Below are 24,694 nucleotides of genomic sequence, written 5' to 3' on the forward strand. Positions count from 1 at the left end.
CTACATGATTCCATGTGTTATTTCATGATTTTGGTGTCTTCACTATTATTCTACAATGTAGAAAATAGTAAAAATAAAGAAAAACCCTTGAATGAGTAGGTGTGTCCAAACTTTTGACTGGTACTGTATGTATTTTTACGGATGTTGAACTCAGGTGAATTTTAGGTGTTGGATGAAAGTTGAAAATACTTATTTTTCAGTCATTTATTTTATGTCCAAATTGCAAATACATTCTCAATTAAGTAAAAATGATATCAGAATCATTTTTCAAGCCTCTTAATACAGGTAAAGGAGCCAACTAAAGATTGCAACAGAATATTTATTATTGCTCCCATTTGTCCCATGTACTTAAGTTCGTTTTTTTTAAAAAGCTTTAAAACTGACAGCGATGATGTGCGAAGTAGTCAAGTCCACAGACTAAATCAACAGACCACTTCAACTACAATGACATACTCTGTAACTGTTACAGATTTATTTTCATGCTATGACTGTGATACATTGGTTGAATGCACTGACTGTACTGTAAGTTGCTCAGGATAAGAGCGTCTACTGAATGACCAAAATGTAATTGTAAAAACAAACCATTACAAAGTATGCTGTGTATTATTGTAATGAGCCCCGCCACCAAACAAGTACACATTTTGGTTGGTGTCCAAGTCTGAACAAATCATAGACTTCTAGGCTATGTTTCCCAAGTTTGAACATTACAGTACTGTACTGCACTGTTTAGTACAGTGGAGAACAGTACAGTACTGTATGGTACGGTACAGGACAGTAATTTAATTCAGTACAGTAGAGTACAGTGCAGTATTGTTTAATTCAGTAGAGTACAGTACAGTAGAGTTTAGTTCAGTAGAGTACATTAAAGTAAAGTAGGGTACAATACAGCACACCATACTTTATTTTTCTTTACTGTACTGTACTGTACTATATTCAACTTTTCTTTACCGTACTGTGTACTGTACTGTACTGTAATGTACTGTATTCTGTATGTTTGGACCGAATATAGGCCGGTCCGGACCGGACGTCTGTGGACATTGAAAGCAATGCCGGTCCAGCCCGGACCAAACCTGAACCAATTATATATGTCTATGTTTGGGCAAGTCGGACTGGACGTTTGTTGACGTTGAAATCAAGCCTGGTCCAGACTGCACCAAAAAAAAACGTTGCCATCTGTTAAAACTAACCAGCTATCACATAATGTTCTAAGAACCATATGTTTCTTACAGCTTGGTGGGTTAAAACTAACCCAGCTAGCACGTAATGTTCTGAGAACCATATGTTTCTTAGAGCTTGGTGAGAGAGTGGTTGTCCAATGGTTATTTTGTATACAACCTTCCCACAACATTCTGTAAGGGGTGCATGATAGTTGCTTGGCTTTGGAACATTCTCAACCATTCTCAGAACGTTAATAAAACCATCCAGGAAAACTTTCAGGGAACCATAGTATACAATTCTCTGAACCACCATATAACTAAAAATGTACCATCCCAGAACAGGCAAAATGTTCACTTCGGTTCTAAGAACGTTCACATTTAAAATAAATATTTTTCCGGGCAGGAAACGTATATCTTCGTCTCCACAACCAATGGGAACCCAAAAACGTACATGTGATAGCTGGGAAACAACCTTTTGAAAGCCATTGCCCAGTGGGATCAATAGTGTCGGTTATTCCAGGCCGCATTTGGAAGTGATCAAGTAGCAAAGCAGCAGTCAGCCCCGGACAGCCTGTTGCCTCCACAGATTCACTGGAGAGCTGAAAACAGGGTCAGGGCTGGGGGTGAAGGACTGGAGGGGTGGGTGGAGTGGGTAGAGTGGGGTTAGTAGAGTAGAGGTCCGTGGTAGACTATGGTGTGGGGGTTAGAGTAAGGGCCTACAGGGATGCTGGATAGAACAGGGATAGGAAGCAGACCTAGGGGCAGAGAGAGGTGGAGGGAGGAGAAGTGGGTAATTGTGGATAGAACAGAAACCAGGGAAGGCTGGGAGGCTGTCAAGGGAAGGGAAGAGGGAGGTAAAGGAGGACTGGAGCTCAGAATAGGGTATTTTGGATTAGTCTAGATCAGGCTTGGAGAAACTGGAGAATTCAGAGGAAGGAATTAGAGGAAATAGAGGAAGGCTTTAGGAAGTGATAGGGGGACTAGGCCAGGGCTAGAAATGTCTACTCATTCACTCCTTCCTCTTAACTTTTACCAGAACTCCACAGTTTACACAATGGCACATTCTGACCACTGAAACTCTCCATGACTCAGGAGGGTCAATAAATATGTAAATGTTTAGGGCTCTCATCACTGCCCTACCTTTACCTCCCCTCCACGGTCAGCAGAGACGTCACCGGGCTGACGTGCCATGAATAGGCTGCTTCACTAGGTCCATCAGGAGCTCTGCCATCCCTTTAACATACCTTAAGGGAACATTTCGGCATTTCGTGTATGATCAGTGAGAAAGTCCATATTGCAAATGTACGGTCCCTTACCCGACGTCCGAAATCGTTTGTAAAATTCGCGGTCGGCGTCGGGACGTGCGGTAGGGCCGGACCTACCGGGAAGTCGTCGAATGAACTTTGTCGGACTTTCGGTTCCCGTTTAAAAAAAAAAACAAGTTTCGGACCGTTTTTCCGCCGTCCCGGACACTCCCACCAGATGGCATACGGAATCATATGGCAATTTGGCAAAACATCACGAATCGCGACGGGGCCTTATCTCAAAAACTGAAAATATTTCGAAGCCGAAACTTGGCGAGCGTAGGGTTGGCGTAACGGGCAGTTGGCCCCGAACGGGATGGCGTCTAGGCCTCGACGGTTTTTGAGCTACGGCCATTTTTCTGGGATTAAAGGCTTAAAATGGAAGTAGAGAAATTATTTTTCCACTTCGGGTCAAAGCCAAGGAGCCTCCGGTGTCAATAAAAAAAGAACCAGCCATTTATCTATCGTCATTTAAGAGAAACGGAACAATGGCAAATTGGTGATGGTCACAAATAGGCGTTTTTTTTTTCAACGGTTACAGATCCAGTTGCAGGGTGTTCATACGAATCTTTTTAAAGTGTGCTGCGGAGCTCTGCGACATTTCTGTGATTTTCTATGATTTTCTGAAATAACACAATAACCGACCATTAGAATAGTAGGCCCAAAATGAAGCCTGCCCCACAATGTCATTTGCTTTTGAGTGACAGTGAGAGAACCGTTAGGGTGAGAAGAAAAATTCCACCACATGAATGTTCCTAAGGTCCTCCCGATCTCAACAAGCCTAACCTTGACCGTGTGGCATTAACCCTTCACAGTAAAACAGGGTTTTTTGATCTCACAGATTACAGTGTCATCTCTCCCCATAGGAATACATTGCCTGCACCCCTAATTTCAACCTGAGGCCTATGTGGGTTATGAATGCCGTATGAACCTGTCTTCGGTACCAGTCCATCAGGCCACTATGAGGTCTACCTGTGTCGATTCTAAGCTTCCTGGACCAACCGGAAGTGGTTAAAATGCCCCTAAAAGTGTTTACCCATACACTGCATGCAGTTTGATAGACATAGTGCATTCAACCCTGTGTAGATCAGTCAATTCTTAACGTAAGGACTTAAAACTCAGGATTCTGTAACAGCATACCCCAATGAGGATATGTGGTGACTTATAGCTTCCTGTGCCAACCGGAAGTGCCATAATTGGTGTCTCAGGGGCTGTTTCGAAGGGTTAAAAAATTCAGATCTGTCCAAAACTTCATATATGTGATTAGGCAACCCCCATGAACTGTAAATCAGTCATTTTTCCCAAAAAAAATCAAAGGAAAAAAAAATCGCACTAAAACACAACTTGGATGGAGGGACGTATTGGGGTGCGTAGAGACAGACAGTGGCCGCAATAGTTAGCTTTGTTCTAGCTAAAAAAGAACGGTCGGACCTAGAGTTCCGAAACTTTAGAAACCTGTTCTAGACCTCCGGGCCATGGTGCGTGGCGAGTTACGTGGCTCTAGACGGTTCTCGGACCGAGAAACAGCCTCGTACATTCGCAATAACTTCAATTCATTTTTGCATCACGAAAATGACGACGTTTAGAAAAGTCTCAGAGACGCAAGGCTAGGTGCGTTGAAACCGGCTCGGCCCATAGAGACGGACCCCAAAGTTTCTGTCCGATAGCTCGTTCAAGGACCCCGTAGCAAGGCATGGAAATAAGTGGATTTTCAGCACCAATTAGGGTTTTTCTCGGACACCAAATGACCTATCGAGCCGAAACTCGGGATTCGGGGTCGCCTCACATAGGACTTCGCATAATGTCCGAACTGGACCCGCAGCTAGAACGTAACTATGTGTTTTACCTTTTTATTATGTTTTAAACTAGAGGCGCTGTGAATTATGGGACTGCTCTGACATATATGATAGTTGGCATCTAAATGAGTAGGAAACAGTGGGTTTGGTGTCATAATGACATCTAATTGACTGATGGACACTGACTTGCTAGTTGACTTTTGTACATTTGCAATATGTTTAAACAGAGAGGGACCATCACCAAAATGGCATTCTGAAATCAACACAAAAAATGGCATCACCATAGTCTCCAGACTGTGCTGAGTTCAACGAGCTATCCCGCTTGACCGTAGCTCGCTCGGTCTAGGCGCAGCAACCATTAGAATATTAGGCCCAAAATGAAGCCTGCCCCACAATGTCATTTGCTTTTGAGTGACAGTGAGAGAACCGTTAGGGTGAGAAGAAAAATTCCACCATAGGAATGTTCCTAAGGTCCTCCCGATCTGAACAAGCCTAACCTTGACCGTGTGGCATTAACCCTTAACAGTAAAACAGTGTTTTTTGATCTCACAGATTACAGTGTCATCTCTCCCCATAGGAATACATAGCCTGCACCACAAAATTCAACCTGAGGCCTATGTGGGTTATGAATGCCGTATGAACCTGTCTTCGGTACCAGTCCATCAGGCCACTATGAGGTCTACCTGTGTTGATTCTAAGCTTCCTGGACCAACCGGAAGTGGTTCAAATCACCCTAAAAGTGTTTACCCATACATTGCATGCAGTTTGATAGACATAGTGCATTCAACCCTGTGTAGATCAGTCAATTCTTAACGTAAAGACTTAAAACTCTGGATTCTGTAAGTGGCCATGTCAATCAAGACATGTGGTGATTTATAGCTTCCTGTGCCAACCGGAAGTGCCATAATTGGTGTCTCAGGGGCTGTTTCGAAGGGTTAAAAAAGTCAGATCTGTCCAAAACTTCATATATGTGATTAGGCAACCCCCATGAACTGTAAATCAGTCATTTTTCCCCAAAAAAATCAAAGGAAAAAAAAATTGCACTAAAACACAACTTGGATGGAGGGACGTATTGGGGTGCGTAGAGACAGACAGTGGCCGCAATAGTTAGCTTTGTTGGAGCTAAAAAAGAACGGTCGGACCTAGAGTTCCGAAACTTTAGAAACCTGTTCTAGACCTCCGGGCCATGGTGCGTGGCGAGTTACGTGGCTCTAGATGGTTCTCGGACCGAGAAACAGCCTCGTACATTCGCAATAACTTCAATTCATTTTTGCATCACGAAAATGACGACGTTTAGAAAAGTCTCAGAGACGCAAGGCTAGGTGCGTTGAAACCGGCTCGGCCCATAGAGACGGACCCCAAAGTTTCTGTCCGATAGCTCGTTCAAGGACCCCGTAGCAAGGCATGGAAATAAGTGGATTTTCAGCACCAATTAGGGTTTTTCTCGGACACCAAATGACCTATCGAGCCGAAACTCGGGATTCGGGGTCGCCTCACATAGGACTTCACATAATGTCCGAACTGGACCCGCAGCTAGAACGTAACTATGTGTTTTACCTTTTTATTATGTTTTCAACTAGAGGCGCTGTGAATTATGGGCCTGCTCTGACATATGTGATAGTTGGCTACTAAATGAGTAGGAAAAAGTGGGTTTGGTGTCAATTGATATCCATTTGGTGTCATAATGACATCTAATTGACTGATGGACACTGACTTGCTAGTTGACTTTTGTACATTTGCAATATGTTTAAACGGAGAGGGACCATCACCAAAATGGCATTCTGAAATCAACACAAAAAATGGCATCACCATAGTCTCCAGACTGTTCTGAGTTCAACGAGCTATCCCGCTTGACCGTAGCTCGCTCGGTCTAGGCGCAGCAACCATTAGAATAGAAGGCCCAAAATGAAGCCTGCACCACAATGTCATTTGCTTTTGAGTGACAGTGAGAGAACCGTTAGGGTGAGAAGAAAAATTCCACCACTTGAATGTTCCTAAGGTCCTCCCGATCTCAACAAGCCTAACCTTGACCGTGTGGCATTAACCCTTCACAGTAAAACAGTGTTTTTTGATCTCACAGATTACAGTGTCATCTCTCCCCATAGGAATACATTGCCTGCACCCCTAATTTCAACCTGAGGCCTATGTGGGTTATGAATGCCGTATGAACCTGTCTTCGGTACCAGTCCATCAGGCCACTATGAGGTCTACCTGTGTTGATTCTAAGCTTCCTGGACCAACCGGAAGTGGTTAAAATGCCCCTAAAAGTGTTTACCCATACAATGCATGCAGTTTGATAGACATAGTGCATTCAACCCTGTGTAGATCAGTCAATTCTTAACGTAAGGACTTAAAACTCAGGATTCTGTAACAGCATACCCCAATGAGGATATGTGTTGATTTATAACTTCCTGTGCCAACCGGAAGTGCCATAATTGGTGTCTCAGGGGCTGTTTCGAAGGGTTAAAAAAGTCTGATCTGTCCAAAACTTCATATGTGTGATTAGGCAACCCCCATGAACTGTAAATCAGTCATTTTTCCCCAAAAAAATCAAAGGAAAAAAAATTGCACTAAAACACAACTTGGATGGAGGGACGTATTGGGGTGCGTAGAGACAGACAGTGGCTCCAATAGTTAGCTTTGTTGGAGCTAAAAAAGAACCGTCGGACCTAGAGTTCCGAAACTTTAGAAACCTGTTCTAGACCTCCCGTAGATGGTGCGTGGTGAGTTACGTGGCTCTAGAAGGTTCTCGGACCGAGAAACAGCCTCGTACATTTGAAATAACTTCAATTCATTTTTGCATCACGAAAATGACGACATTTAGAAATGTCCCAGAGTCGCAAGACTAGGTGCATTGCGAACGTCTCGGCCCATATAGACAGACCCCAACGTTTCTGTCCGATATCTCATTCAAGGACCCCGTAGCAAGTCATGGAAAATAGTGGATTTTCAGCACCAATTAGGGTTTTTCTCGGACACCAAATGACCTATCGAGCCGAAACTTGGGATTCGGGGTCGCCTCAGCTAGGCCAACACATAACATAAGAAATGGACCCGCAGCTAGAACGTAACTACGTGTTTTATGGTTTTTTTATGGTTTGTACCGAAGGCGTTGTGAATTTTGGGCCAGCTCTGAAGTATGTAATAGTTGGCTACTAAACGAGTTGGAAAAAGTGGGTTTGGTGTCAGTTTGTATCAGTTTGGTGGTCAGAATGATATCTAATTGACTGATGGACTCTTGTCCACTTGACTCTTGTACATTTGCAAAATGATTCTATAGTGAAAAAACATCACCAAAAGCGACATTCTGAAATCAACCCAAACGAGCGATTGAGATGACCCAGAATCACTGCAAAGCCATCCCGAGTTCATCGGGCCAGTCAATTTCACATTCCTGCAGGATTTTTATAGCATGACAAATTCGTGATGGTACCTGCCCATTAAAACATATTGCAAATGCACAGTGACTTTGAAAAAGTAAGAAACAAAAAAAAATACATCTAAAATTTTTTGAGCATGACAAATTCGTGATGGTACCTGCCCATTGAAACATATTCCAAATGCACAGTGACTTTGAAAAAGTAAGGAAACAAAAAAAATACATCTAAAAAATTTTGAGCATGACAAATTCGTGATGGTACCTGCCCATTGAAACATATTGCAAATGCACAGTGACTTTGAAAAAGTAAGGAAACATAAACAAATTCGATAAACAAATTCGTGATGGTACCTGCCCATTAAAACATATTCCAAATGCACAGTGACTTTGAAAAAGTAAGGAAACATAAACAAATTCGATAAACAAATTTGTGATGGTACCTGCCCATTAAAACATATTCCAAATGCACAGTGACTTTGAAAAAGTAAGAAACAAAAAAAAATACATCTAAAAAATTTTGAGCATGACAAATTCGTGATGGTACCTGCCCATTGAAACATATTGCAAATGCACAGTGACTTTGAAAAAGTAAGGAAACATAAACAAATTCGATAAACAAATTCGTGATGGTACCTGCCCATTAAAACATATTCCAAATGCACAGTGACTTTGAAAAAGTAAGAAACCAAAAAAAATACATCTAAAATTTTTTGAGCAAGACAAATTCGTGATGGTACCTGCCCATTGAAACATATTGCAAATGCACAGTGACTTTGAAAAAGTAAGGAAACATAAACAAATTCGATAAACAAATTCGTGATGGTACCTGCCCATTAAAACATATTCCAAATGCACAGTGACTTTGAAAAAGTAAGAAACCAAAAAAAATACATCTAAAATTTTTTGAGCAAGACAAATTCGTGATGGTACCTGCCCATTGAAACATATTGCAAATGCACAGTGACTTTGAAAAAGTAAGGAAACATAAACAAATTCGATAAACAAATTCGTGATGGTACCTGCCCATTAAAACATATTCCAAATGCACAGTGACTTTGAAAAAGTAAGAAACAAAAAAAAATACATCTAAAATTTTTTGAGCAAGACAAATTCGTGATGGTACCTGCCCATTGAAACATATTGCAAATGCACAGTGACTTTGAAAAAGTAAGGAAACATAAACAAATTCGATAAACAAATTCGTGATGGTACCTGCCCATTAAAACATATTCCAAATGCACAGTGACTTTGAAAAAGTAAGAAACAAAAAAAAATACATCTAAAATTTTTTGAGCATGACAAATTCGTGATGGTACCTGCCCATTGAAACATATTGCAAATGCACAGTGACTTTGAAAAAGTAAGGAAACATAAACAAATTCGATAAACAAATTCGTGATGGTACCTGCCCATTAAAACATATTCCAAATGCACAGTGACTTTGAAAAAGTAAGAAACAAAAAAAAATACATCTAAAAAATTTTGAGCATGACAAATTCGTGATGGTACCTGCCCATTGAAACATATTGCAAATGCACAGTGACTTTGAAAAAGTAAGGAAACATAAACAAATTCGATAAACAAATTCGTGATGGTACCTGCCCATTAAAACATATTCCAAATGCACAGTGACTTTGAAAAAGTAAGAAACAAAAAAAAATACATCTAAAAAATTTTGAGCATGACAAATTCGTGATGGTACCTGCCCATTGAAACATATTGCAAATGCACAGTGACTTTGAAAAAGTAAGGAAACATAAACAAATTCGATAAACAAATTCGTGATGGTACCTGCCCATTAAAACATATTCCAAATGCACAGTGACTTTGAAAAAGTAAGAAACAAAAAAAAATACATCTAAAAAATTTTGAGCATGACAAATTCGTGATGGTACCTGCCCATTGAAACATATTGCAAATGCACAGTGACTTTGAAAAAGTAAGGAAACATAAACAAATTCGATAAACAAATTCGTGATGGTACCTGCCCATTAAAACATATTCCAAATGCACAGTGACTTTGAAAAAGTAAGAAACAAAAAAAAATACATCTAAAAAATTTTGAGCATGACAAATTCGTGATGGTACCTGCCCATTGAAACATATTGCAAATGCACAGTGACTTTGAAAAAGTAAGGAAACATAAACAAATTCGATAAACAAATTCGTGATGGTACCTGCCCATTAAAACATATTCCAAATGCACAGTGACTTTGAAAAAGTAAGAAACAAAAAAAAATAAATCTAAAAAATTTTGAGCATGACAAATTCGTGATGGTACCTGCCCATTGAAACATATTGCAAATGCACAGTGACTTTGAAAAAGTAAGGAAACATAAACAAATTCGATAAACAAATTCGTGATGGTACCTGCCCATTGAAACATATTGCAAATGCACAGTGACTTTGAAAAAGTAAGGAAACATAAACAAATTCGATAAACAAATTCGTGATGGTACCTGCCCATTAAAACATATTGCAAATGCACAGTGACTTTGAAAAAGTAAGGAAACATAAACAAAAAAACATCCCAAAAAATGTTGGGTAACCAGCTGCATATTTTAGATCACAAGCTTGAATTTTGAGCATGACAAATTCGTGATGGTACCTGCCCATTAAAACATATTGCAAATGGACAGTGACTTTGAAAAAGTAAGGAAACATAAACAAAAAAACATCCCAAAATTTTTTTTGGGGGTTACCAGTTGCATATTTTAGATCACCAGGTGCACATTTCAGGTCACCAGGTGCACATTTCAGATCACCAGGTGCACGGAGGAAAATATTTACTTTTGACTTTGACTTTTGACTTCCTATGACATCATATTGCAAATGGAGAAAACATATGCCTTATGCACAAGTAAAACAAAAAGAAATATGTAATACAAGTTGATCAAGGTATAGTTTGAGCAAAGTAAAGTTTGAATTTTGAGCATGACACATTCGTGATGGTACCTGCCCATTAAAACATATTGCAAATGCACAGTGACTTTGAAAAAGTAAGGAAACATAAACAAAAAAACATCCCAAAATTTTTTTTTTGGGTTACCAGTTGCATATTTTAGATCACCAGGTGCACATTTCAGGTCACCAGGTGCACATTTCAGATCACCAGGTGCACGGAGGAAAATATTTACTTTTGACTTTGACTTTTGACTTCCTATGACATCATATTGCAAATGGAGAAAACATATGCCTTATGCACAAGTAAAACAAAAAGAAATATGTAATACAAGTTGACCAAGGTATAGTTTGAGCAAAGTAAAGTTTGAATTTTGAGCATGACAAATTCGTGATGGTACCTGCCCATTAAAACATATTGCAAATGGACAGTGACTTTGAAAAAGTAAGGAAACATAAACAAAAAAACATCCCAAAAATTATTTTTTTGGGTTACCAGTTGCATATTTTAGATCACCAGGTGCACATTTCAGGTCACCAGGTGCACATTTCAGATCACCAGGTGCACGGAGGAAAATATTTACTTTTGACTTTGACTTTTGACTTCCTATGACATCATATTGCAAATGGAGAAAACATATGCCTTATGCACAAGTAAAACAAAAAGAAATATGTAATACAAGTTGACCAAGGTATAGTTTGAGCAAAGTAAAGTTTGAATTTTGAGCATGACAAATTCGTGATGGTCCCTGCCCATTAAAACATATTGCAAATGGACAGTGACTTTGAAAAAGTAAGGAAACATAAACAAAAAAACATCCCAAATTTTTTTTTTGGGGTTACCAGTTGCATATTTTAGATCACCAGGTGCACATTTCAGGTCACCAGGTGCACATTTCAGATCACCAGGTGCACGGAGGAAAATATTTACTTTTGACTTTGACTTTTGACTTCCTATGACATCATATTGCAAATGGAGAAAACATATGCCTTATGCACAAGTAAAACAAAAAGAAATATGTAATACAAGTTGACCAAGGTATAGTTTGAGCAAAGTAAAGTTTGAATTTTGAGCATGACAAATTCGTGATGGTATCTGCCCATTAAAACATATTGCAAATGCACAGTGACTTTCAAAAAGTAAGGAAACATAAACAAAAAAAATCAAAAACATTTTTTTGCACATTTTAGATCATCAGTTGCACGGAGGAAAATCGTTACTTTTGACTTTGACTTTTGACTTCCTATGACATCATATTGCCAATGGAGAAAACATATGCCTTATGCACAAGTAAAAAAAAATATATATATATGATAATAAAGTATGACTAAAGTATGTTGATAAAGTTCTTATACATGTGTAATTGACACAAAAATCGAAAGAATTTTGAAAAAAGGTCCAGAAAGCACTTTTTTAAGGATGTGTGAAGTTTTTTACCAAATTTTGACATTTTTGACTTTTGACTTTTGACTTCCTATGAAATCATATTGCAAATGGACAAAACATATGCCTTATGCGCATGTACTTAAAAAATATATATATATGATGACAAAAGTATACTCATACAGTTCTTACACATGTGTAATTGACAAAAAACTCGAAAGAATTTCGAAAAAAGGTCCAGAAAGCACTTTTTTAAGGGGTTTTAAGTTTTTTTTTTTTTATTTCATTTTTCAAAATTTGGCTTTTGGATGTTGACTTGGGTGCCATTTGCAATATGAAATGCCCCGGTGGAACGCACACGCCCCCTATTGGAATTTTGAAGTGTTACAATTGGCAATTGCCATATGGCATTTGCAATATACTTTGCATGAATCAACGCCAAATTGGGTGGTATTGACCATCGTGTACATGGTTTGTCCAATGCCAATATACCGCCATTTGTTTTTGTCCAAATCAGGGGGGTATTCCCTTACACAGATTAGGTACTGGTGAATATACCTACTGTCTGTGAGCTGCCTGTCAGTGGTAACATTAGGATATGAGGAAGCATGAGCCAAATGCACTACGGACATTATGGACATCAGCGCTCATTTGTGTGTGTGTGTGTGTGTGTGTGTGTGTGTGTGTGTGTGTGTGTGTGTGTGTGTGTGTGTGTGTGTGTGTGTGTGTGTGTGTGTGTGTGTGTGTGTGTGTGTGTGTGTGTGTGTGTGTGTGTGTGTGTGTGTGTGTGTCAGTTTGGGATGTTTATCATGACTGGTCACTGAGAAGGTGGAAGTGATGGAAGGAGGACTTTACCCAGCATTGAAAAACTGATTAAAGGAGAGAAAGAAAAGGAGAACGTGGAGATGCCAGTTCATTGAGATAGAGTGAGAGGGCATGTGAGCTAACGTACAGGGGCATAAGGGAGGATGAAGGGGGACAGCACAAGGCCAGGAGAGAGAGAGTGCTTGTCCATAAACTGACTGAATGGGAGGATAAGTGTAGTAAGGTAGAGAGAGGGATTGTCCATAAACTGACTGAATGGGAGGATTAGTGTAGTAAGGTAGAGAGAGGGATTGTCCATAAACTGACTGAATGGGAGGATTAGTGTAGTAAGGTAGAGAGAGGGATTGTCCATAAACTGACTGAATGGGAGGATTAGTGTAGTAAGGTAGAGAGAGGGATTGTCCATAAACTGACTGAATGGGAGGATTAGTGTAGTAAGGTAGAGAGAGGGATTGTCCATAAACTGACTGAATGGGAGGATTAGTGTAGTAAGGTAGAGAGAGGGATTGTCCATAAACTGACTGAATGGGAGGATTAGTGTAGTAAGGTAGAGAGAGGGATTGTCCATAAACTGACTGAATGGGAGGATTAGTGTAGTAAGGTAGAGAGAGGGATTGTCCATAAACTGACTGAATGGGAGGATTAGTGTAGTAAGGTAGAGAGAGGGATTGTCCATAAACTGACTGAATGGGAGGATTAGTTTAGTAAGGTAGAGAGAGGGATTGTCCATAAGCTGACTGAATGGGAGGATTAGTGTAGTAAGGTAGAGAGAGGGATTGAGTGGTGGTGCAAATAAATACAGAGGCGGCTTAGAAACATAAGATTATATTCTTATTCCTATTCTGAGATGACCCTGTGTATGAGGTGAAGACTCTCACTATTTCAGCCTGATATCACCTAGGCCAGTGTTCCCTAACTTGTAGCCCTGGACAAGTACACTTGTCAACTAATCATCAAGTTCTCAATGAGTAGAATCATGTGACTTTGTCTGGGTCTACAACAAAAATGTACAGTGCATTCGGAGTGTATTCAGACCCCCTCCCCTTTCCCACACTTTGTTACGTTACAGCCTTATTCTAAAATGGATTAAATTAATAAAACATCTTAGCAATCTACACACAATACCCCATCATGACAAAGTGAAAACAGGTTTTAGGAACAATAAAAAAAAAAAGATTAAAAAAAGAAACATGCGCACTGTTCTTGATAGTATCACTGCTCTTGATAGTATCACTGCTCTTGATAGTATCACTGCTCTTGATAGTATCACTGCTCTTGATAGTATCACTGCTCTTGATAGTATCACTGCTCTTGATAGTATCACTGTTCTTGATAGTATCACTGTTCTTGATAGTATCACTGTTCTTGATAGTATCACTGCTCTTGATAGTATCACTGTTCTTGATAGTATCACTGTTCTTGATAGTATCACTGCTCTTGATAGTATCACTGCTCTTGATAGTATCACTGCTCTTGATAGTATCACTGCTCTTGATAGTATCACTGCTCTTGATAGTATCACTGTTCTTGATAGTATCACTGCTCTTGATAGTATCACTGTTCTTGATAGTATCACTGCTCTTGATAGTATCACTGCTCTTGATAGTATCACTGCTCTTGATAGTATCACTGTTCTTGATAGTATCACTGCTCTTGATAGTATCACTGCTCTTGATAGTATCACTGCTCTTGATAGTATCACTGCTCTTGATAGTATCACTGCTCTTGATAGTATCACTGTTCTTGATAGTATCACTGCTCTTGATAGTATCACTGCTCTTGATAGTATCACTTCTCTTGATAGTATCACTGCTCTTGATAGTATCACTGCTCTTGATAGTATTACTGTTCTTTAATGAGCTTTACGTATCGGTACAGATGTTGTACCCAGTGATTTATGAAAACTTGCTTGATGGGTCGATGTCCTCATTGTGGATTTACAGGCGTATTTAATACATTTTATGTACACACGTTAGAATATTTATGTAATGCGCATTGTTATATTTGGTAACCCTTCCTTATTTTCCCTCGACTCCAACACCATTCGATGCATTAAACAGATGTGGGTGGAGCTATGGCTACATAAGGGTGCTAATAAAAACTCACAAAAGCTCTGACGAAGGCCTTTAGGCCGATACGTAACGCTTATTAACAAGCAGTGATACTATCAAGAGCAGTGATACTATCAAGAGCAGTGATACTATCAAGAGCAGTGATACTATCAAGAGCAGTGTGCATGTTTCTTCTTTTTTCTCATCTTATACATCTGCTAACATGCACCTGCAAAAAGATAACTCAGATGTGCAAGTGCCTTTTGAATTTTGAATTACAAAACAAAACAGAAATACCTTATTTACATAAGTATTCAGATCCTTTGCTATGAGACTCGAAATTGAGCTCAGGTACATCATGTTTCCATTGATCATCCTTGAGATGTTTCTACAACATGATTGGAGTCAACCTGTAGTAAATTCAATTGAGTGGACATGATTTGGAAAGGCACACACCCTACGATATAAGGTCCCACAGTTGACAGTGCATGTCAGAGCAAAAACCAAGCCATGAGGTCGAAGGAATTGTCCGTAGAACTCCGAGACAGGATTGTGTCGCGGCACAGATCTTGGGAAGGGCACCAAAACATTTCTGCAACATTGAAGGTCCCCAAGAACACAGGGGCCACAGTGGCCATTCTTAAATGGAAGAAGTTTGGAACCACCAAGACTCTTCCTGGACCTGACCGCCCGGCCAAACTGAGCAATCGGGGGAGAAGGGCATTGGTCAGGGAGGTGACCAGGAACCCGATGGTCACTCAAATCAAAACAAATAACAATTATAATATATTTTTTTAAATCAAAAATATACAATTTTATTGGTCATATACACATGGTTAGCAGATGTTAATGCGAGTGTAGCGAAATGCTTGTGCTTCTAGTTCCGACAATGCAGTAATAACCAACGAGTAATCTACCCTAACAATTCCACAACTACTACCTTATACACACAAGTGTAAAGGGATAAAGAATATGTACATGAAGATATATGAATGAGTGATGGTACAGAACGGCATAGGCAAGATTCAGTAGATGGTATCGAGTACAGTATATACATATGAGATGAGTAATGTTGGGTATGTAAACATAAAAGTGAAATAGTTTAAAGTGGCTAGTGATACATGTATTACATAAAGATGGCAAGATGCAGTAGATGATATAGAGTATAGTATATACATATACATATGAGATGAGTAATGCAGGGTATGTAAACATTATATTAAGTGGCATTGTTTAAAGTGGCTGGTGATACATTTATTACATCCAATTTTTAATTATTAAGTGTCTAGAGATTTGAGTCAGTATGTTCGCAGCAGCCACTCAATGTTAGTGATGGCTGTTTAACAGTGTGATGGTCTTGAGATAGAAGCTGTTTTTCAGTCTCTCGGTACCAGCTTTGATGCACCTGTACTGACCTCGCCTTCTGGATGATAGCAGGGTGAACAGGCAGTGGCTTGGGTGGTTGTTGTCCTTGATGATCTTTTTGGACTTCCTGTGACATCGGGTGGTGTAGGTGTCCTGGAAGGCAGGTAGTTTGCCCCCGGTGATGCGTTGTGCAGACCTCACTACTCTCTGGAGAGCCTTACGGTTATGGGCGGAGCTGTTGCCGTACCAGGCGGTGATACAGCCCAACAGGATGCTCTCGATTGTGCATCTGTAAAAGTTTGTGAGTGTTTTTGGTGATAAGCCAAATTTCTTCAGCCTCCTGAGGTTCATCTCCTTTGTTTTGTTGATGTTGAGTGTGAGGTTATTTTCCTGACACCACAATCCGAGGGCCCTCACCTCCCTGTAGGCCGTCTCGTCATTATTGATAATCAAGCCTACCACTGTAGTGTCGTCTGCAAACTTGTTGATTGAGTTGGAGGCGTGCATGGCCATGCAGTCATGGGTGAGCAGGGAGTACAGGAGAGGGCTGAGAACACATCCTTGTGGGGCCCCAGTGTTGAGGATCAGCGGGGTGAAGATGTTGTTTCCCACCCTCACCAACTGGGGGCGGCCCGTTTGAAAGTCCAGAACCCAGTTGCACAGGGCGGGGTCGAGACCCAGGGTCTCGAGCTTAATGACGAGTTTGGAGGGTACTATGGTGTTAAATGCTGAGCTGTAGTCGATGAACAGCATTCTTACATAGGTATTCCTCTTGTCCAGATGGGTTTGGGCAGTGTGCAGTGTGATTGCGATTGCGTCGTCTGTGGACCTATTGGGGCGGTAAGCAAATTGGAGTGGGTCTAGGGTATCAGGTAGGGTGGAGGTGATATGATCCTTGACTAGTCTCTCAAAGCACTTCATGATGACGTAAGTGAGTGTTACGGGGCGATTGTCGTTCAGCTCAGTTACCTTAGCTTACTTGGGGACAGGAACAATGGTGGCCCTCAAAGCATGTGGGAAAAGCAGACTGGGATAGGGATTGATTGAATATGCCCGTAAACACACCAGCCAGCTGGTCTGACATGCTCTGAGGACGCAGCCTTGCGAGGGTTAACACGTTTAAATGTTTTACTCACATTGGCTGTGGTGAATGAGAGACCGCAGGTTTCGGTAGTGTGTCGTGTCGGTGGCACTGTATTGTCCTCAAAGCGAGCACAGAAGTTGTTTAGTTTGTGTGGGAGCAAGACATCAGGGTCCGCGACGGTGCTGGTTTTCTTTTTATAGTCCGTGATTGACTGTAGACCCTGCCACATACCTCTTGTGTCTGAGCCATTGAATTGTGACTCTATACTGACGCTTAGCTTGTTTGATTGCCTTGCAGAGGGAATAGGTACACTGTTTGTATTCGGTCATGTTTCCGGTCACCTTGCCCCGATTAAAAGCAGTGGTTTGCACTTTCAGTTTTGCGCGAATACTGCCATCAATCCAGGGTTTCTGGTTGGGGAAGGTTTTAATTGTCACCGTGTGCACAACATCACCGATGCACTTGCTAATAAACTCGCTCACCGAATCAGCGTATACATCAATGTTGTTGTTCGACGTTATCCGGAACATATCCCAGTCCACGTGATCGATGCAATCTTGAAGCGTGGAATCAGATTGGTTGGACCAGTGTTGAACAGACCTGAGCATGAGCGTTTCCTGTTTTAGTTTCTGTCTATATGCTGGGAGCAACGAAATGGAGTCGTGGTCATATTTGCCGAAAGGAGGGGGAGGGAGGGCTTTGTATGCGTCGCGGAAGTTAGAGTAACAATGATCCAGAATTTTTCCAGCCCGGGTCGTGCATTTGATATGCTGATAAAATCTAGGGAGCCTTGTTTTCAGATTAGCCTTGTTAAAATGCCCAGCTACAATAAATGCAGCCTCAGGATATGTGGTTTCCAGTTTACATAGAGTGCAATGAAATTCTTTCAGGGCCATCGAGGTGTCTGCTTGGGGTGTGATGTACACGACTGTGATTATAATCTAAGAGAATTCTCTTGGTAGATAATACGGTCGGCATTTAATTGTAAGGAGTTCTAGGTCAGGTGAACAAAAGGACTTGAGTTCGTGTATGTTGTTATGATCACATCACGACTCATTAATCATAAGGCATACACCCCCTCCCTTCTTCTTACCAGAGAGATGTTTGTTTTTGTCGGCGCGATGTGTGAAGAAATCAGGTGGCTGTACCGACTCTGATAACGTATCCTGAGTGAGCCATGTTTCTGTGAAACAAAGAACGTTACAGTCTCTGATGTCTCTCTGGAAGGCAACCCTTGCTCGGATTTCATCAACCTTGTTGTCAAGAGACTGGACATTGGCCAGTAGTATGCTCGGGAGTGGTGGGCGGTGTGCCCGTCTACGGAGCCTGACCAGAAGACCGCTCTGTTTGCCCCTTCTGCGGCGCTGTTGTTTTGGGTCGCCTGCTGGTATCCGATCCAACGTATCCGACGTTGCTCTTATATCCAATATTTCCAATATTATGACTTAAGATTTCCTGGGGTAACAGTGTAACAAATACATTAAAAAACGAAATACTGCATAGTTTCCTAAAAACGCAAAGCGAGGCGACCATCTCTGTCATCGCCAGATGTAGAGTGACACTCTGACAGAGCTCCTTCCAGTGGCCAGACGAAAGCCACTCCTCAGTAAAAGGCACATGGTAGTCTGCTTGGAATTTGCCAAAAGGCCCCTAAAGGACTCTCAGACCATGAGAAACAAAATTATCTTGTCTGCTGAAACCAAGATGGAACTCTTTCAGCTTAAAATGTTTAATACATTTGCAAAACATTCTAAAAACCTGTTTTTGCTTTTTCATTATGGGGTATTGTGTTTAGATTGATGAAGGATTACATTTTATTTGATCAATGTAATGCAAGTAAATTTGGAAAAAGTCAAGGTGTCTGAATAATTTCCAAATGCACTGTATGCTGTTGGGTGTACTCGAGGACTGGAGTTTGGAAACAATGACCTAGGGAACCCCTTTCTGGCACACAAAATGTACCCCTCGTTCTCCCTCTGTGTATATGACTATTTGACTCTATTTATCATTTCGCTTTCAACACCTCCCTCACTCTCTCCAGTACATGTAAAACTCTAAAATAACCTCAGCAGTTTCAATAAAAAGGAGAGAGGGAGAGAGAAAAATTAATAGAGGGAGAGAGAAGGAAAAATGCTTGTTGCTATCGGATTACTGTGGGTTTGGAGTGGCAGAGCAGGCAGTATTTTTCCGAGAGGATAAGTAGTGAGGAGTCTCCCTCCTGGAACAGCCAACAGAATGCTGTCCTTTTCCTGAGGAGTCTCCCTCCTGGAACAGCCAACAGAATGCTGTCCTTTTCCTGAGGAGTCTCCCTCCTGGAACAACCCACAGGGTGCTGGCCTTGTCCTGAGGAGTCTCCCTCCTGGAACAACCCACAGGGTGCTGGCCTTGTCCTGAGGAGTCTCCCTCCTGGAACAACCCACAGGGTGCTGGCCTTGTCCTGAGGAGTCTCCCTCCTGGAACAACCCACAGGGTGCTGGCCTTGTTCTCCTTATTTCCTCGCTCACATTCCCATGGACGTCTGCTTCCTAGATTAGGAACCAGCCGCCAGCCGCAGATGAGGTCCAGTTAATGAAGGGTCTATTTTTCGGTCGGTCTGTTGGTCTGTCTGTCTGTCGGTCGGTCGGTTGGTCTGTCTGGCCTGGACTCTATGCTCTCTTTGTACAGCAGACATATGCATATAGTCAATGGACCTGGAGTGAATACATGAGCTCACCTCTCCGCCCTCTGCTTTCAGAACCATCAATCTTCCACCATTCTCTCGGAAGAAGAAGATGGCTCCTCCCTGATTGATGACTCAACCAGCCAATGGTCAGCCACAATGGACAGTGAAGAGGACAGGAGGAGTGCCTTAGAGAAGAGCATGTAGGTGGTGGTGACCTCCACGTCAACCAACACTGTGTCCAGTCTTCATAGCCCCTATCTCATTAATGGACTGGACTGTCAGTTTTACACCACAGTATAATTCAGCATCTGAGTGCTCCTGGTGCTTCAGCCATTAAGTCTCTGGTTGCTCCCCAACTGGAACTCTATTCCCTACACAGTGCACTCCTTGTTAAAAGTAGCACACTATAGGGAATAGGGCGTAATTTGGGGCGCAATTCCTATGATGATGAGAGCTAACGGTGTGATGGAAGTGCAGGTTCCACTCTGGGAGAACTCCATCCCTCACTGTTATGAGAGAAGTCACACTGTTTAATGGCTGCCCTCTATTACTGCAGCCAACTCTCTCTGTCTATCTCCCCCCTTTCCCCCAGATATGTGCTGACAGAGCTGATAGAGACAGAGAAGATGTATGTTGACGACCTGGGATTCATAGTGGAGGTGTGTGACAAATCTATCATCTACCAAGTTTGATGCAGACACCTTTCTTAGTTATTTGTATGATCTAAAGTACACTTCAAGTCTCAATTTTTTGTTATTTCATAGCAGTTGCCCTATTTTCTCTACCATATACACAAAGATGACTATAGCCAGATGCTCTTCTGTGAAGTAGCCGTATTTTCCTTCCTGCGGTGGTGTGTGTGACCCCTCAGCACTGATCTATGCATGTATGTGTGTATGTGTGTCCTCTGCTCTGCCCAGGGCTACATGGCCAGCATGGCCAGTCAGGGGATCCCAGAAGACATGAAGGGCAAAGACAAGATAGTGTTCGGGAACATTCACCAGATCTATGACTGGCATAAAGAGTAGGTCTCGTGTGTGTGTGTGTGTGTGTGTGTGTGTGTATGTGTGTGTGTGTGTGTGTGTGTGTGTGTGTGTGTGTGTGTGTGTGTGTGTGTGTGTGTGTGTGTGTGTGTGTGTGTGTGTGTGTGTGTGTGTACTGTACCTGTATACGTGTATACTGAGCACCCTTAATCTGAAGTGTTTCCTGTTTTGGAGTGCACACTGAGACTGGAGCATATTTATCAGCACTATCACAGTCTTATTCTGTCACACCGAATGACCGAAAGGGGATGCAACTCAATATTATGAAGGTGTTCTTAATGGTTTTTACTCTCGGTGTAGTTGTGTGTGTGTCTATGTCTCTTCTCCTCTGCCTGTGTGTGTAGAAGAGTGGGTACTGGTTTTTGACCCCCTCCTCTGCCTGTGTGTGTAGAAGAGTGGGTACTGGTTTTTGACCCCCTCCTCTGCCTGTGTGTGTAGAAGAGTGGGTACTGGTTTTTGACCCCCTCCTCTGCTCTGTGTGTCGTAGCTATCTTCTGGGGGAGCTGGAGAAGTGTGTGGCTGAGCCCAACAGACTGGCCCAACTCTTCATCAAGCATGTGAGTCTGTGTGTGTGTGTGTGTGTGTGTGTGTGTGTGTGTGTGTGTGTGTGTGTGTGTGTGTGTGTGTGTGTGTGTGTGTGTGTGTGTGTGTGTGTGTGTGTGTGTGTGTGTGTGTGTGTGTGTGTGTCTAGTGTGTGTGCATGCGTGTGAGTGGACGTATGTGTTTGCACGTCTGTGTGTGTGTGTGTCTTTGTGCAAATGAGTGTGTGTGAGTTTGCACAAGTGTGACTCTTTATTTGCAGACACACCATGAAAACCTAGCTCCTTACATTGTCTTTGATTGTGTTTGCTTGTATTTGGAATGAAGTTCCAGGGTTTATCTCTGTGTTTTTCTGTGTGTTTGGTAAGAAGTACTGGTCTCTTCAGAGAACTGTGTTTAGAGTCTCTGTCTCTGACTGCCGCAAGATATGTCTTGATTGTTCAGGCTGCCTGGAGGAGAGGACAGGGGAAAGCCAGTAGAATAATAATAAGTGCAGCATAATTATCAACAGAGCTTTTTACTATGCTGTGGTCACAGCTCACAGATCCAATTACAAAGAGTCAGTGTTAAAACGCCAGACTGTTGATGAAACTGTGGAACCAAATAAGCCAGAATAGCTCAATAAATGACAATGAAAGCAAATAAACAGCTGTGTTGGTACTTAGTGCACACCCACACACAAACAAACTCTCTCACACACACACACACACACACACACACACACACACACACACACACACACACACACACACACACACACACACAGCTGTGCTTTGTGTGCTGAGATCAGGATCTCACAGTAAAAATTGGTCCAAGTGAGAGGAAGAGCAGGACCGTGGCAGGAAACAGTCCGTGTACATGCAGGGGCACCCCCCCCCCCCCCATTCCGAAATTGCATTTTTGTCACCCCAGTTTATTCTTGGTGATACAAAACGCGATACAAAACGAGCCAACGGTGTGCTTTAGGACCATGTAGCCTCCCAGCAGTCGGGTAGGCTGTTTGGAGTGTTTATCCGACTGGATAATAAAATCAAAAATATAATAACAATATGTCTCCCCCACTGCTAAAACTAAAGTTGCTCACCTTTCCACACGTACACACATTCATATATTATTTTCTATAGGCAAAAACAGACTTTAATCCCAGGGAGTCGGAAGAGAAAGAGACGGTGTAAGAGAGAATGACGTGCGGTCACCCCTACATCGGCGAGTAGATAAACCGCCTCTACGCTCGATTCTATTGGCGAATGTACAATCACTGGAAAACAAACTGGACGAGCTCTGTTCGAGACTATCCAAACAACAGGACCTGAAGAACTGTCATATCCGATGTTTCTCTGAGTCTTGGCTGAACAAGGACATGGATAATATACATCTGGCTGTTTTTTCTATGCATCGGCAGTACAGAACGGCAGCTTCGTGGAAGCTCAAGGGGGAGGTGTGTGTCTCTATGTTAACAACAGCTAGTGTGCAATCTCTAATATTAATGAACTCTAGAGGTAATGCTCGATAAGCTGTAGACCATACTATTTACCAAGAGAGTTTTCATCCACAGTATATTTTTCGTAGCTGTCTATTTACCCCCACACATCGATGCTGGTACTAAGACCGCACTCAACGAGCTGTATAGGGCCATAAGCAAACAGGAAAATGTTCATCCAGAGACAGCACTCCTAGTGGCCTGTGATTTTAATGCAGGGAAACTGAAATCCAGCTCACCTAATGTCTACCAGCATGTAACCCGTGCAACTATAGGCGAAAAAACTCTAGATCACCTTTACTCCACAAACGGAAACTCATACAAAGCTCTCCCTCCATCCATTTGGCAAATCTGACCATAACTTTATCCTCCTGATTCCTGCTTACAAGCAAAAACTCAAACCGGAAGTACCAGTGATGCGCTCAATAGGGAAGTGGTCCGATGAAGCGTATGCTAAGCTACAGGACTGTTTCATTAGCACAGACTGGAATATATTCCAGGATTAATCCGATGGCATTGAGGAGTTTACCATATCAGTCACCGGCTTCATTAATAAGCGCATCGACTATGTTGTCCCCACAGTGACCGTACATACATATCCCAACCAGAAGCCATGGATTACAGGCAACATCCGCACTGAGCTAAAGGCTAGTTCTGCCACTTCAAGGAGCGGAACACTAATCCGGACGCTTATAAGAAATCCCCCTAAGACCTCCAATGAGCCATCAAACAGGCAAAGCGTCAATACAGGACTAAGATTTAATCCTCCTATGCCAGCCCTGATGTTTGTCGGATGTGGCAGGGCTTGCAAACTATCACGAATTACAAAGGGAAACCCTGTCGGGAGCTGCCCAATGACGCGAGCCTACCAGACGAGCTAAATTACTTCTATGCTTGCTTCCAGGCATCAACACTGAACCATTCATGAGAGCACCAGCTGTTCCGGATGACTGTTTGATCACTCACTCTGTAGCCGATGTGAGTAAGACCTTTAAACAGGTTATCTTTCACAAGGCTGCGGGGCCAGACGGATTACCAGGGCGCATACTCAGAACATGTGCTGACTAGCTGGCAACTGTCTTCACTGACATTTTTAAATTACACCTGAAATGTCTGTAATACCTACATGTTTCAAGGAGACCACCATAGTCCCTGTGCCCAGGAGCTCCAACAATGAGACAACCTATAGGGAGGAGGTCAGAGACTTAGCAGTGTGGTGCAAGGACAACAACCTCTCCTTCAACTCTTCCCCCTCAGGAGGCTGAAAAGATTTGGCATGGACCCTCAGATCGTCAAAAAGTTATATAGCTGCACCATTGAAAGCATCTTGACTTGCTGCATCATCACTTGATATGGCAACTGCTGGGCTTCCAACCACAAGGCGCTACAGAGGGTAGTGCGTACAGCCAAGTACCTCACTGGGGTTGAGCTCCATGCCATCCAGAACCTCTATACCAGGCGGTGTCTGAGGAAGGCCCTAAAAATACACTGCTGCCTAGTCACTTTATTCCTAGTTATATGTACATACAGTATCGACCTCAATTACCTCGTACCACTGCACATCGAATGCAATTTTATTTTATGTGATACACACACCAGCCCTCTCCCACACAACAGCAGCAGGGGAGAGAGAAAAAGAGAGTAATAAACAGAGGGAGCACTTCAATTGATTTTGTGTAGTTTCACAGTGCCTTGCTGTCTCCCCCTCTGTCTTCCTCTCTAT

General features: G+C 42.1%; 1 protein-coding gene across 2 annotated transcripts in view; it reads left to right on the forward strand.

Annotated features, from left to right (window-relative positions):
- The window catches only part of LOC110494319 (rho guanine nucleotide exchange factor 25), an 82,259-nt gene that overhangs the window by 31,361 nt on the left and 26,204 nt on the right, over window positions 1-24,694 (forward strand). For both annotated transcript variants that reach the window (XM_036950397.2, XM_036950399.2), the window contains exons 4-7: window positions 19,981-20,108; window positions 20,501-20,567; window positions 20,829-20,932; window positions 21,439-21,508. In XM_036950397.2, the coding sequence (XP_036806292.1) occupies window positions 19,981-20,108; window positions 20,501-20,567; window positions 20,829-20,932; window positions 21,439-21,508 (369 nt within the window). The remainder of the gene's footprint in view (window positions 1-19,980; window positions 20,109-20,500; window positions 20,568-20,828; window positions 20,933-21,438; window positions 21,509-24,694) is intronic.

Source organism: Oncorhynchus mykiss, chromosome 17, assembly GCF_057628025.1.
Source record: "Oncorhynchus mykiss isolate SJ-2025 chromosome 17, ASM5762802v1, whole genome shotgun sequence".
Classification (NCBI taxonomy): Eukaryota; Metazoa; Chordata; class Actinopteri; order Salmoniformes; family Salmonidae; genus Oncorhynchus; species Oncorhynchus mykiss.